At 55.1% G+C, this 13,737-nt stretch overlaps 1 protein-coding gene across 6 annotated transcripts in view; it reads right to left on the reverse strand.

Moving 5' to 3' along the window:
- Nucleotides 1-287: 287 nt before the first annotated feature.
- Nucleotides 288-13,737, reverse strand: part of MTCL2 (microtubule crosslinking factor 2) — an 88,215-nt gene continuing 74,765 nt past the window's right edge. For 5 of the 6 annotated variants that reach the window (XM_073309938.2, XM_073309936.2, XM_073309939.2 and 2 more), the window contains 2 exons: nucleotides 8,527-9,967; nucleotides 288-7,584 (listed from right to left, as the gene is read on the reverse strand). In XM_073309938.2, coding sequence (XP_073166039.2) covers nucleotides 7,435-7,584; nucleotides 8,527-9,967 — 1,591 coding nt within the window. In that variant the 3' untranslated portion in view covers nucleotides 288-7,434. Of the gene's footprint in view, nucleotides 7,585-8,526; nucleotides 9,968-13,737 lie in introns of those variants that run through there. The other variant, XM_078848200.1, reaches the window with a different exon arrangement.

Raw genomic sequence — 13,737 nt, forward strand, 5'->3', positions numbered from 1 at the left:
TAGCACTGACATAAAGGGCACGAGAGGTTCCTGAAGGCGGAGTGCACCAGCTGGAGGCCAAAGACCCTCCCCCAGCTCCTCTCTCGGTCTCCTGGGAAGAGTCTGTCAGCTCAGTAACGGAAGCCCCCCTGACCTAGCCCCCAGCAGCTGCTCAGGGCAGGATGGAGCCAAGAGCAGGATTCTGCCTTTCCCTTGGATCGAGAGGGTGTCAGGGAGCTACTCTGGGGGCTGTGCCCCCAACCCAGGGGTCAGCCAGGCACCCTGCACACAGAAGGTAGCTCTGGGGGTTTCATTTCAGAGCTCGCAGGCCCTTTATTTTCTACCTCACAACACACAATTGTACAGACAGAGGACAGAGTGAGTGGGGAAGCCCCGTCATCAGTGGCAGTGAAACTGCCCTTCATGTGAGTGTGGGGCCATGCAAAAGGAAGGGGCGAGCACATGGAACCCAGCCCCGGACACCTGAGGCTGCTAGGGAAACAGCAACAGGGGCTGAGAAAACAGTCAGTAACAGCCTCCCGCCCTGCCCTATCTGTGAGCTTTGCAGCAGGACAGGGCCTTTGGGAAGAGCTCAGCAGGCTTTTCAAAGCCCAACGCTGCAGCAAGGAAGAGCAGGGAAAGGCTGTGATGGTGCAGGTGACATGGACAGAGAGCTCTGCTCAGGAATAGCTTACCCAGCGTGTGGCAGGGCTGCAGGGGGAACAGTCCCCCAAAGGGCAGCTCTTCTCTCCCACCCCCTGCAGGGAGAAACCCTAACCCAGTGAGATGCATGGAAATGACATGAAATCAGCGCTTCCCTGTACACACACCCTTCCCCACAGGACATGCTGGGAAACAGGACATGGCTGACTGCACCATAGGAGCGGGTGGGAGTTTAAGCAGCCAAACTGGCTCATCTTTAATTTCAAGTATGCTATTTTCAGAATGGCCGGCACCCCGGGCTGCAGCCAATCGAGGCTCAGATCATGCGGAGATTCTGCTCTTTCAGATTCCAAGCAGGGAGATGACAGTGTCAAGTTAAAAGGCTGCGTATTACACACACCATGGCTCAGGGTTGCTCTCTCTGCTACCTCCCCGCGTCCTTCAACTGACTTTGCGGAAGCAAAGCCCGGCTTCTTTGCACACGTGTTGGGGTGGGCCATCAGGTGGCCAAGACAAGGCCCCGGGCACATGCCCAGTGCAGTCCCTCCCAGCCACAGGGCCACACATGGCTTATCACCTCCACTCATGGCAGAAATGCCCAGCGCTGCTATTTACAGGACAGGACAGACATGACGAGTATCACAAATAATTAAAAAGGCATTTGTAAAAATGAGAAACCACATTCCAAAAACTAGATTCTTTAAAAAAAACCCTAGTTACCAATGAAAATGCGAAACCCACCCCAAAGTATTTACAGTGGGTGTTAACGACCACATTAACAACACTCCCCCAGCCCCCGCCCGGGACAGACCCCCACGCCTGCCAAACGCATGCAAAAACTAACAAGAGCTGCACTAACCCCCAGGCTCCCACAGCTCCTTGTCTGCTGGTAGGTTGGACAATAAGCTGTCTGCTCCTCTCAGGTGAGAACATGCCCAGACCTTCTCTGGCTCTGCCAGTGGAAGGACACAACCTAAGACCCACCCATAGTCATCAGGCAGAGTAAGGCGACTTGTGCAGAACCAGCTGGGCCACTGCCCTCCCCTCACGTAACAGAGGTGCACAGAGCATAGCCCTCAGCTGCTGACAGAGAACAAGACTTGGCTGTGGTCCTAGCATATACCCTGCCTGAGCGCAGAGCACAGCCTCACCGCTTCGTTTGCAAGTCCCCTCTATTCACGGGATAAATACACGAGTTTCTCCTCATCCCTCGGGTGGATTCATCCCTGGCTGCATGGCTGTTACACATTTGAGTGGGTGTGTTGTCTGGCTGGAACCCTCCCCATGGGTTTGGCTGGCATCTCACACACCTACCCACTGTTCTTCTGCAAGCCCGGGCGTTCTCCACACTAACTCTCCTAATCCTCTACGGGGGCAGATGTCTATACTCTCTCCCAGAGCAGTGCAAAGAGCAGCAGGCTGGTAATAGGACTTCATTAGCACCTAATGCAATGAGCATTTATTTTTAACTGCAGAAATCTGCTGGCATTGAGCGTCAGGGCTTCACAATAAAGTGCTGATGCCTTCCAGGGCTCCAAGCTGATAAACACTGGCTCTTTATTAACCAGTGGCTTGTTTGCACTTCCTCCCCTCCCCCAAATGAGACTCCATTCCCAGCCAAACAGCAGTTCTGGTCCTGGGCAGGGCAAGCCTATAGTCCAATTGGTACTTTTAACTCATCTACTACCCTCCCAATTTAGCTAATTTCATTATTTTTAAAAATTCCTGCAGCTCAAAAGTTCATGCTGATTTAAACTGACCCTGCCTTGTGCTCCGCCTGGGCCTGCAGCCCATCAGATCAGGTCAAACCAAAAGGAAGGGACGTTTGCAAGACATTTGTAATGAGCAATTAACTAAAACAGCCCCCCCAGGAGCTGGGGGTGTCCCAGCTGAGACTGTGAAATGGAGTAATGGATTCAGCAGGTGCTGTTAGCGACAGGGCCAGGGCTCCCCGGACACCACACATCTGCTCAGGGATACAACGGGGCTAGGGGTATCTCTGGGGCCTGTGTTGTGTTTTTAAACATTGAAGCAAAATGCGGTCACACACGGCTCCCTGGTACAAGTAGTGGGCAGGGCGGTGGGTTGAAGAAATGATTTCCCAGTTGCAGGCTGAATTACAACTCTGCGCACACACACACGCACGCTCTCTCTCCCTTTGCAATATTCTCAGAGACCCTGGGGAGGGAAGTCAATCAAAATGTACCAGGAGCTGGGATGATAAAATGGGCCAAAAAGGGAGTTTACAGTGAGCACAGGGCTGCAGTGGAGGCTGATGCTGAAGGACAGCGAGGGGTGGGGGGGACCCTGCCAAGGCCCGGGGACCAGCACAGAGAGGAGCAGCTGGTCTCCATGTCTGATGAGGTCAGCTTTTCTCACACCACTTCCAGCACAGCTGGGCTTGGGGAGGGCTGGAAATGCAGCCAGGAAAAGGGTTCCCCTCTCCCGCAGAGGTTGCCATTGCCAGTCACAACCAGCAAGTGCTGAAAGGCAGGAGAAGGGCATGCTCTCTCAGCCATTAACTAAACTCCCTCCCCCCACCGTGCCAGGGCTGCGTTGGGGGTCAGGGCCAGCCCGCTCCACGCTGCTGGCTTGCTCTGAGGTGGGCTGTACAGCCCAGTCCGAATATCAGAGGAGCCCCCGGGGGGGATTCAAACTCAGCCTAACTGCTAGGAGAGCTGAGCGGAGCATAGCGTGGGGCTTGCTGGAGCATAATTAACAGCCCTGGGAAGAAGGGGCCAGGCAGTTTATGCCGGCTGTAAACACCCTCACCCACCCCCTGAATTTGGGACGTGGTTTCCAAGCACCTGGATCAAGCTGACCCGGAGCGTTGCTGTGGCAGGTCACCTGTCCCAGAGCCCCCGAGGGACAGCCCTCCCTGGCTCATTGAGCATTCCCTGCCCGAATGCACCCTGGACACTCTGCAGCAACAAAAGAGACACGAGATAGGGCAAGGCTACACTACAAAATTAAGTTGACTGTAGGCTGTCTACACTACAGATTACTTTGGTATAAATGTCGCTCGGCAGTGTGAATAATCCACACCCGAGTGATGTAAGTTACACTGACCTAGGCGCTGGTGTGGACAGCGCTGTGCTGGCAGGAGAGCTACTCCCGCCGACACAGCTACCGCGGCTCACGGAGGCAGGCGTTATTAAGCCAACGGGAGAGCTCGCTCCTGTCAGCTCAGAGCGTCTTCACCAGAAGTGCTACAGCGGCACAGCTCCATCAGTGCAGCGCGGACAGTCGAAGCTGCGGCGACGTACAGCCACTGCAGTAATTAAACTGCCTTTGCATGTCCACACTGCGCTCCTTGTGTCGCCAGTGCGGGTCCTCACCAGCAGTGCTTGCACCCATTTAACTGTCAGCGTAGGGCATTGTGGGAAGGCTTCTGAAAGGCAGCAAAAGGGTCTACGCTGGCCTAACTACATCGACCTAAGTGCTCTCCCTCTCACGGAGACGGAGTCATAGTCAGCAGAGTGGGCGCGTTACACTGGTGGCAGCTACATTCTAGGGTAGCTGCTTACAGAGTTAGGTCGCTGTAAGCTGACTGTCGTGTAGACCAGGGCTTAGAGGCCTGGAAATGGATTTAATTGCAGTATTAAATGCAGCATGAGAAGGTGGGTTACAGACCTTCAATCGCTTTGCCTCGCTCACTCAATGGCAGTGCTGCAGCCTCCTGCACAGACAGAGCAAACGGCTTGAAGCGTTTCTCCAGAGGTGCGGGGATGTTTAATTGATTCTAAGGCCTGAGGGGACTGTTGTGACCATCTAGTCTGGCCTCCTGCCTACCACAGGCCAGAGCTCTTCCCTGCATTCATTCCTGTTAGAACTAGAGATCTTGAAAAAAAAATCCCCTTGGTTTACAAACGGCCAGAGATGGCTAATCCGCCCCCCAGCCCTGGTGACTGCTCCAGCAGTTAATCACCCTCACCCCTGACAGGTGCCTGGCAGCAGAGCGCAGGGGGACGGCTGCAAGAAGACACAGAAGGGTACAACAAACACTGCGTCTGAAGGAGTCTGTTTTTAAAGTTTTTTTGTTGAAGAATTGCAACTTTCAGGTCTGTAATCGAGTGACCAAAGAGATTGAAGCGTACTCCAACTGGTTTTCGAATGTTATAATTCTTGACGTCATAGACAACAAAAAACTTCAAAAACAGACTCCAACGAGAGACTGCAGAATTGGAATTAATTTGCAAACTGGATACAATTAACTTAGGCTTGAACAGAGACTGGGAGTGGATGGGTCATTACACAAAGTAAAACTATTTCCCCATGTTTATTTCCCCCCTCCACTCCCCACTGTTCCTCAGACGTTCTTGTCAACTGCTGGAAATGGCCCACCTTGATTATCACTACAAAAGGTTCCCCCCCTTCCTGCTGGTAATAGCTCACCTTAAGTGATCACTCTCCTTACAGTGTGTATGGTAACACCCATTGTTTCATGTTCTCTATGTATATAAATCTCCCCACTGTATTTTCCACAGAATGCATCCGATGAAGTGAGCTGTAGCTCACGAAAGCTCATGCTCAAATAAATGTGTTAGTCTCTAAGGTGCCACAAGTACTCCTTTTCTTTTTACTGGGACAAAGGCAGCCCTGATTCTCTACACCAGGGATGAACCTGGCCCATGTACTCGTACCACTCTTGTTACTGTGGTGTCTAACCAGTGCTAAGGCACAAATGCTTGGGCTTGGAGGCAGCAGTGCGTGTGCAGAGAAAACCCCATCCCTACAGAGGACACGAACCGGAACGCAGCACCTTCACAGAGGAAGGGAGCAGAAAGGGCCAGGAAGAAGTGAGCGCAGGGATCCTTGAGGGGCCAGCGTGAGTTGCGGGGCAGAAGCAGGGGTCCTAGAGATGTTTGGCCACTGAGTCAGAGCCAAGCTCCCAGTAATGGTCGGGGAACATCAGACTGAATTCCAGCCGTGGCCCCGCTGCCCTCTGCCTCCTCCGGGACAGACACACACACACACCCCCCTCCAACCGACGCTGCCCCACTGGATCTCCCACACCTGCCACACTCAGACACAACCACAGCAAGCTCCAGGCTACCAGGCCAAACACACAAACAAATGACCCTGCGGAGACCTCTGCGAATTGCATCATAAACCATGCACAAATACCTTAAATAGTGAGACCCAGGAGATCCAGACGACCCTCAGCGTCCAACCACACCTGCCAGACGCTGGGTGGGACACAACCTAGGGAAATGCTGCCACCTTGGCTTGAGCCACTGTCAGACTCACTGTAACTAGAACCTCGCTCAGACCCAGCTGCGAGGGGCAGGGGAAGGGCCCCCAAGGTGTGCCTGGCTTATCTTGTCCCCAGGGTTTCAGTGCTCTCGGCCCATTGCTCCAGAGGGGAGGGGAAGGGAGAACACACAAACACTCTCTCTCTCTCTCACACACACACACTCCTCCGGCACAGCCCTCTGGAAAAGGGAGAACACCGCTGTACTTCCCCCTGCCCTATGCTCTGTGAGGCTGCTAGGTCCCCTTTCTACTGCAGCCTATAGTCCCACCGCATTGCGTCTGCTCCTGTTCCCATCTGCCTTGGGCTGTGCTTCCTGAGGCCAGGCGGCTGTACAGCTTCTGCCTCCAGGATCCCGCTAGGCGAGCCAGAGACAAAGGGAGCTGCTGCAGCCACTCGGCCAGCGCTCTAGCTCGGGGAGCACTCCAGAGAGGGCAGCTTGCTGCAGCCTCCGGCGCTGGCCAGGCTGGGGTTGGGGTGGGGAATTAAACATTGTTTGGGTGAGGAGAAGGGCCTGAACGAACCCCGTGCCTGCCCCCGTGACCCTCCCCTCGGCATCCTTCCAGCACAGGAGGCAGGCACTGCAGTGGCTGATGCAACAGCAGGGCAATCCACTCTGAGCTGGGTTTGCACAAAGCCCCAGGGCGCGGGGGAGGGACGGCCGTGTCAGCGAAGGGGCGTACCAGTGCCACTCGAAGACAACATGGCAAGGGAGACAACATAGTGAAGAGCCTCACACACAATAATCAGCTTTATACAACACGCCCCCACCCCCCCAGGGCGCATGCCCCCCCCAGGGCTCACCCCCGGCCCACAGCCCTGTCTGCGAAGTGCAGTGACAGCATGCCCGGGGCATTTCCTCCCAGAGCTGACCCAGCTGCTCTGCGCGCTCCTGCTGCCGATCCTCTCCAGGGCGCTTGTCAGCAGCATGGCCCGAGGGAGTCCCAGGCTCAGGGCCTTGGCTTTGCCAGCTCTCCAGAGGCTGCTGCAGGGTTGTGGTTTCCAGTTCCCACATCCCAGGGCAGGCAGGGCCCATCTCTTCATTCCCCCCCCACCCCCCGCTGGCTGTCCGTCTCCCTGAAGTGCAGGTCTCTGAGGAGCCTGAAGGGCTATGGAAATGGCCCAGAGCTCCCCACCCCAGGCTCTGGGGACGCCCTCCTCTCTCCTGGAATCATCCTTCCCTTGCAGGAGCGGTGAGGCTGGCAGACTACTTCCTGGGGGTTAGGAGACACCCGCCCAGAGTAACTTCCCCTCCACCCCTGGAACCGGATCCAGGCATAACGCGGGAAGCCTCCGTTCCCGACTATCCTGCAGCATCTGCTTCTTAAGCGCCCCCAGCAGCTGGGGAACGGTTAGGAGACAGATGTGCAAGCATCTGTGTCTCTGCGAGAGCGAGGGGCCCGCTGGGACCCCAGCACAGCTCTCCGGGGCTGGCGGGTCCCGCAGGCTGCGGCACAGCTGGCGCAGACGGGAAGCGTGCTCTTTCGTCAGGGCCGCAGAAAGCAGACACGGCTTAGCCCAGTCCCCGCTGCCCTCACTCACTCACTCAGAGGCCCTGCCTTCTCCTCCGCCCGGCTGGGGTCAGAGGGATGCAGCTTGCACTTGGAAGGGGAGTGCCGGACAGCTGAGCGGGAAGGCCGGGCGAAGCAGGAGGTGAGGGACTGGGAGCTGCAGTCGCATGCTGTGTCCTGCAAAGAGAAAGGGGAGGGGAGATTAGAGGTGTGGAGGGCGCAGGGGAGCTGCAGCTGGGACTAGCCTGGTACCCACTCAAGGGCAGATCTCATCGGGCTAGGTGCAGTGCTGGCAGAGGGGACTGCAGCAACACCCAGCTGGGACCAGAGCCCCCTAGGGCTAGCACTGGGTGAGCCCAGAGGCAGAGCACCTGCCCCAAGAGCCAGCTCTTTAGTGCGTGAAGCCCTGACGCGAGTGCAGGCTGAGGTCCCCTGGGCCGTGAGTGTCTTGACCCAGCCCCATGGGTGAGAGCGTGTACCCAGCCCCCCTGTGGGGAGCAGTCTCCGCACGGGAGAAGCCAAGGGCTGAGCCAGCGTGGCCCCTCCAGGCTGCAGCACAAGCCTGGGCTGCTACTGCCTGAGTGTGTCTGGCTGTCAGATGCAGACAGTGCTACAGCCAACCCACCAACTGCTGCAGGAACAGGTCTTCTCCTCTCACCCCTCCGGCCCCTGGGGTGGAGAGGGGCTGCACTACACTTCAGGCTGGGGAGGAAGCTACCTCCTCTGGTGGGCGCAGAAGCTAAACAGACGTTTGCTTTGTCAGCCAGCTCTGCCCTGAAGTCGGTCTTATTCGCTAGGGTAAGAACAAAGCTGCCAGGGGATGTTGGGAAGGCCAAAAGTGTAACTGGTCTCAAAAAAGAATGAAACAAGTTCATGGAAGCTACATCCACCAATGGCTATTAGCCAGGATGGGCAAGAATGCAACTCCATGCTCTAGATGTCCCTAAACCTCTGACTGCCAGAAGCTGGGCCTGAATGACAGGGGATGGATCACTTAATAAACTGCCCTGTTCTGTTCATTCCCTCGGAAGCATCTGGCACTGGCCAACTGGCAGAGACAGGATACTGGGCTAGACAGACCATTGGTCTGACCCAGTCTGGCCGTTCTTATGTTCTTACCTCATTGGCTATCATAGATGTGATGTCCAGGTCCCTTGGGGCCCCGTCTTTGCTCCCCTGGCTTGGGGAAGATGCCTTGGGCTCCTCGCTGCTGCTTTGCTTCAGGAGTTTCTTGTTTAAGCTCCGGGAGACGTTTTCAGATGGATGGCAGGTGACCGGCTGGGAGTGATCCTGCTTTTTGGTGCCATCATCTCCCGGTGATTCTTTCTTCTCTGGGGCAGAAGTGGGGCTCTGGGCCCTCCCGCACACGTTCCTGAAGAACTCTTGCACGATGCCGTATTTCGGGGCTTCTGGCTTAGCTTTGCTCTCTGGACAGCCTGGTTTCCAGATGGACTCTGTACTCCCGGAATGCTCCACAACACTGAACAAGCTGGACAGGCCGTCATTGATGTTACTGAGGACCGGGCTGTCTCTGGTTGTGGTTGACCTAGCCCAGGCCGACCCATTTTGCTTACTCTGATGAAGGTTCCAGAAGCTTCTGTCCTTCGAATTGTCGAGCTTGGAGGAAGACCGTCTCTGGAGCTTTGGGGAGCCACACTTGGGAGAACAACAAGGCCGTTCGATTCTGGAGTGGACTTTGTCCAGAGACGAAGAAATCTGTTTGCTACGCACAGACATCAGGGAGGAGCTGCGTGGGGACCAGCTCTTGCTGTGGAGGTTTCCCCGGGGCATGTCTGTCTGCAGACCGACGCTCACCATCTGAATGGTCTGGGTCCCGACGCTCGTCAGCCCCGTGGTCTGACTGGAGGCGCTCTTCACCTTCCTCTCCAGCGAGCTGGAGCGGATGGCCTGCCGCACGCAGTTGGTGATCTCTTTCATGTCGTCGCTCATGTTGCCGGAAATCTCAAAATCGTGCAGGGAGGATGGGAACCGGGGGCCGGAGGGCCCAGCCTTGTCGGCACTGCGGCTGTCCAGCAGCTCGCGGTGCTGCTTCGAGAAGTTGCACAGCCACCGGCTGTACGTGTTCTCTGAGCTGTCGGATTCCTCCAGCTCTGTCGGCTTGGCCATTGTGAACAGGAAGCCCGGCTCAGTCATGATCTTCCCCTCCTTGTTGTGGATTAGCGGTGCCTCCAGTCTTCGCACTACCGGAGGGCTGTAATAGATGCGGATCCCGGTCTTGTCTGGTGCCGTGTAGCTCCTCTGCATTTGCTTCTGAGCCGGATCCTGCCCAGAGAGGTTGTTTGCCCGGGAATAGTCCCATGAGGAAATGCCCAGTTTGTCTTTTGCCAGGCTCTCAGGGGCAGGTTGCTCTGTAGTCACATATGTACAGTTTTTGGGGTGGACTCCGGCAGGGTCTGTTATGCCATTAGGCAGCAGCTGTGTGGCTGGGGACCCCTTGCCTCGTGCGTGGTCAGGGATCACAGGGCTGGTCTTGCCTGGAAGGTAGGGAGAACAGTCGAGCAAGCTTTCAAACTCGGACATCGAGGAAATGGACTTTGTCCTAAGTGGAGAGAAGAGGGGAGTGGTCAAAACGCGTGGGAAACGCAGGTAAAGAACTCGTGTAATGGCGGCTCTTTCAGAGCTGTGGATACCACTGTACGTACACACGCGCCCCATCCACGAGACCAAAAAGTTTGGAATAGCAGTGTCTGTTGGGCCTGCGCTTGTTCCCCCCTCCTGCTCATGCTCCAATACAAGGGCCCAAAGCACACACCGCTGAAAGCCTCCCGCAGTACCCTCGCAATTCAAAGCCCATGTTCCTGAGGGCTCTGAAAAGCGAGGTGGATCAGGGATCCATGCTGACAACGACATCTCCAAGAACCACAGTTACTGCAGGGTAAGTAACTGGTCTTCCTTCTTCAAGTGCGCGTCAGTGGATCCTGCGGTAGATGACTGGATCGTGGGGGTGAGGAGTTTCAGCTGTATCACTCAAACAGGGACTGAATCAGAGACTCACAGCAAGGTAGGGCTGGCAGGGACCTCGAGGGGGTCATCTAATCCAACCCCCCGCACTGAGGCAGGACCAAGTAAAACCCAGACCGTCCCAGGCAGATGTTTGTCCAACCTGTTCTTACAGACCCTCAGCGTGGATATTCTGCAGCCTCCCTTGGAAGCCTGTTCCGGTGCTTAACTACCCTTACAGTGCTGATTACTTTTGTCCTACTTCCTGTGGACTTGGAGAACAATTGATCAGACCTCTCTATAACAGCCCTGAACATATCTGAAGACTGTCTTACTCGTTTCTCAAGACTAAATATGGCCAGTTCTTTTAACCCTTCCACATAGGGCAGGTTTTTCTAAACCTTTTGTTTGTTTGTTTTTTTGCTCTCCTCTAGACTCTCTCCAATTCGCCCACATCATTCTTAAAGTGTGTTTCCCAAAACTGGACACAGTACTGCAGCTGAGGCCTCACCAGTGCTGAGCAGACACCTCCGATGTCTTACACCTCCTGTTAATACACCTCAGAATTATATTAGCCTTTTTCGCAATTGCATCATGTTGTCCAATATTCAATTTATGATCCAGTATAACCCCACATCTGTTTCTGAAGTATTACTGCTGAGCCAGTCATTCCTCATTTTGTATTTGTACATCTGATTTTTCCTTCCTATGTGAAGTATTTTGCGCTTGTCTTTACTGAATTTCATCTTTTTGATTTCAGACCAATTGTCCAATTTATCATGGTCATTGTGAAGTCTAATCCTGTACTTCAAAGTCTTTGCAACCCCTCCCAGCCTGGTGTCATCTGCAAATTTTATAAGCATGCTTTCACTCCATTAGCCAACTCATTAATGAAAAATTTGACCAGTACCAGAACAGGACAAACACCGTCGGATCCCCGCTAGGTAAGCTCTCCTAGTTGGACAGGGAACCCTGGAAAACGACTCTGAGTACTGCTTTTCAACCACCTTACAGTAATTTCCTTTAGACCACACTTTCCTAGTTTGCTTATGAGAACATCACGTGGGATTGTGTCAGAAGTCTCACTAAGGTCAAGATACATCAGATCTACTGCTTTCCCCCTCCCTCATCCCATCCACTAGGCCAATGACCCTGTCAAAGAATGGCTCTTCCCAACTCGTGATCTGCCCTGGCTGCCATGTCAAGGATGTAATGTTTCTCAAAAGTCAGTGGGTTGCTCCATGTTCCAGCCTTGCCGATGTCAGAGAAGACACATTCCTGGAGCAGGTGGAAGACAGAGCCTGTGCCTTGGTGGAGTGTGTGGTGACGTATGGAGGGGGAGGCTCACCAGCCATCCGCCAGTAGATGGAAATACACAGTGGGATCTACTTAGAGATTCTCTGTGGCAAGATGGCATGGCCTTTTGATAGGCTGGGGATGAGTCCAGAAGGGCCTGGTGCTTGATGGGTGTGGTCCTGTTAAGATAGCAGAGAAAAGCTCTGGACAGGGCCAAGGAATATGGCTTCTCTTCTTCAGGGTCGAGTGGGATTTGGGAAGGACACTGACAAGGCAATTGACGGGTAGTGGAATTCCAAGGCTGCCTTGGGGATGATGCGGGCTGAGCACCATCAGGTCCATATGGAAAAATGCATAAGGCAGTCTGGCCATGAGGGCTTGCACAAGGATCCGCAAAGGGACTTGAGCATTGCAACGCCTCACTTTTCGGCACCCAGAAAATCACTGCAATCAATCCACAGAGCCTGAGCTAGGGGCCCAGACTCCCTACGCAAGGCACGGGGGAGCCAGGCACCACAGAAGCCAGCACACTGAGCAGCGACCCGCCTAAGCTAACCCATGGGAGATGCTGATGATGAGAGGGTGTGTCCTAAGCCCGCCCCCCTCACAGAATTTGGCACCTATGGCTGCTTGTGATCCTGGAGCCAGGCGCCATTCGCACCTAACTCCACGCAAGTGAAAGGGCTCTTCCCTCACAACCTTAGCCCGGCGGTTGCGGCATTCACCTGGCATGTGGGAGACCCCGGTTCAATTCCTCCCTCTGCCTGATCGGGGGGGAAGGGATTGGGATGGTGTTTCCCATCTCTTGACTGAGTGCCCTAACCACTGGCTAAACATTATAAAGGGATCCTTGTCCTCTGGCCATTGGGCGTGGAGTTAGGCGTGCTCCGGGTGCACTGACTGGATCATAGAATATCAGGGTTGGAAGGGACCCCAGAAGGTCATCTAGTCCAACCCCCTGCTCGAAGTAGGACCAATTCCCAGTTAAATCATCCCAGCCAGGATCGGGCCCTGCTGATGAGGCAGGCGTGACCCTGCCCATCTTCCCCGGCCTGAGGATTGCGCTGGGGTTAGGTGTGAGACAGACATCCAGATGCCTGTTGGAGGCGAGGGGTGCATTGCTGAGGAGGAAGGCTGGTGCCCCCTGATGTACTGGCATGGTACTTGGGTTGCCTTGGATGGCAGGATGGCTCCACTGTCTTGACGGAGGCTGAGGATAGTATGGGGTTGGGGAGCACAAGACGGCCTTGGAGTCTTAATGGGTGTAAAGCGCCATCTGTCCGCTCCTTGCCATCGAGGGACAAGGCTCAGTCATGGCGTGTTCCTCTCTCAGGGTATCAATGCCTGGGGCCACAACACTCAGTGCGCTGTCACAGCAGTGGCCATAGACCGAGCTGCTGTGTGAGAGGTGTCCATCACCGATGTAAGGCCATCTTGGCCACCAACTGGCTGTTCTTAATGACCTCCCTGAGCTGCTCCCTGTTGCTAGGCAGGACCTTTGAGAGGAAGGGGGTGACCCAGTACGGCCCGGCAATTAGCTACATTCAGCTGAGGCAGAGTACGATGTGCTCCCAAAGAGGTTGAGCCTTTGGGGTCCTTGTCCTTAGGGATACTCTTACTCAACTGAGACTGTTCGTGTACCACTGACATGACTGGGGAAGCCTGGGCAGGGGTGAGCAGAGACACACTTGAACCCTGTCAGAGACTTCACACAGAGTGTTACTGCAGCAGGCATCTGCCACAAGGCCCTGGCCAGGCTGACAAGTCTCTCATTCACAGAGAAGACAACCCGGGCTGGACCAGAGGTTGACACAGATGGCAGAAGAGAGGGCCCTCGGCTGGAAGATGGGGTGACAATGCTCTGATGATGGTGAGGATCAGCCGATCCCCACTGGAGGCGGCACTGGTGTTTATGGCACTTTTGCTACCGGGGACTGAACGGGTGCAGGCAGGTTCTTCGGCACTGATGAAGGTCCCGGTTCTCCCTGGGATGCATCCTTCATGATAGGCATTGACGCTGAGGCACCACCAGAGCCTGCCTCTGACACAGGCTGCTCGTTATCAGCAACCCTC

The sequence above is a fragment of the Lepidochelys kempii genome, chromosome 13 (genome assembly GCF_965140285.1).
Source record: "Lepidochelys kempii isolate rLepKem1 chromosome 13, rLepKem1.hap1, whole genome shotgun sequence".
Classification (NCBI taxonomy): Eukaryota; Metazoa; Chordata; order Testudines; family Cheloniidae; genus Lepidochelys; species Lepidochelys kempii.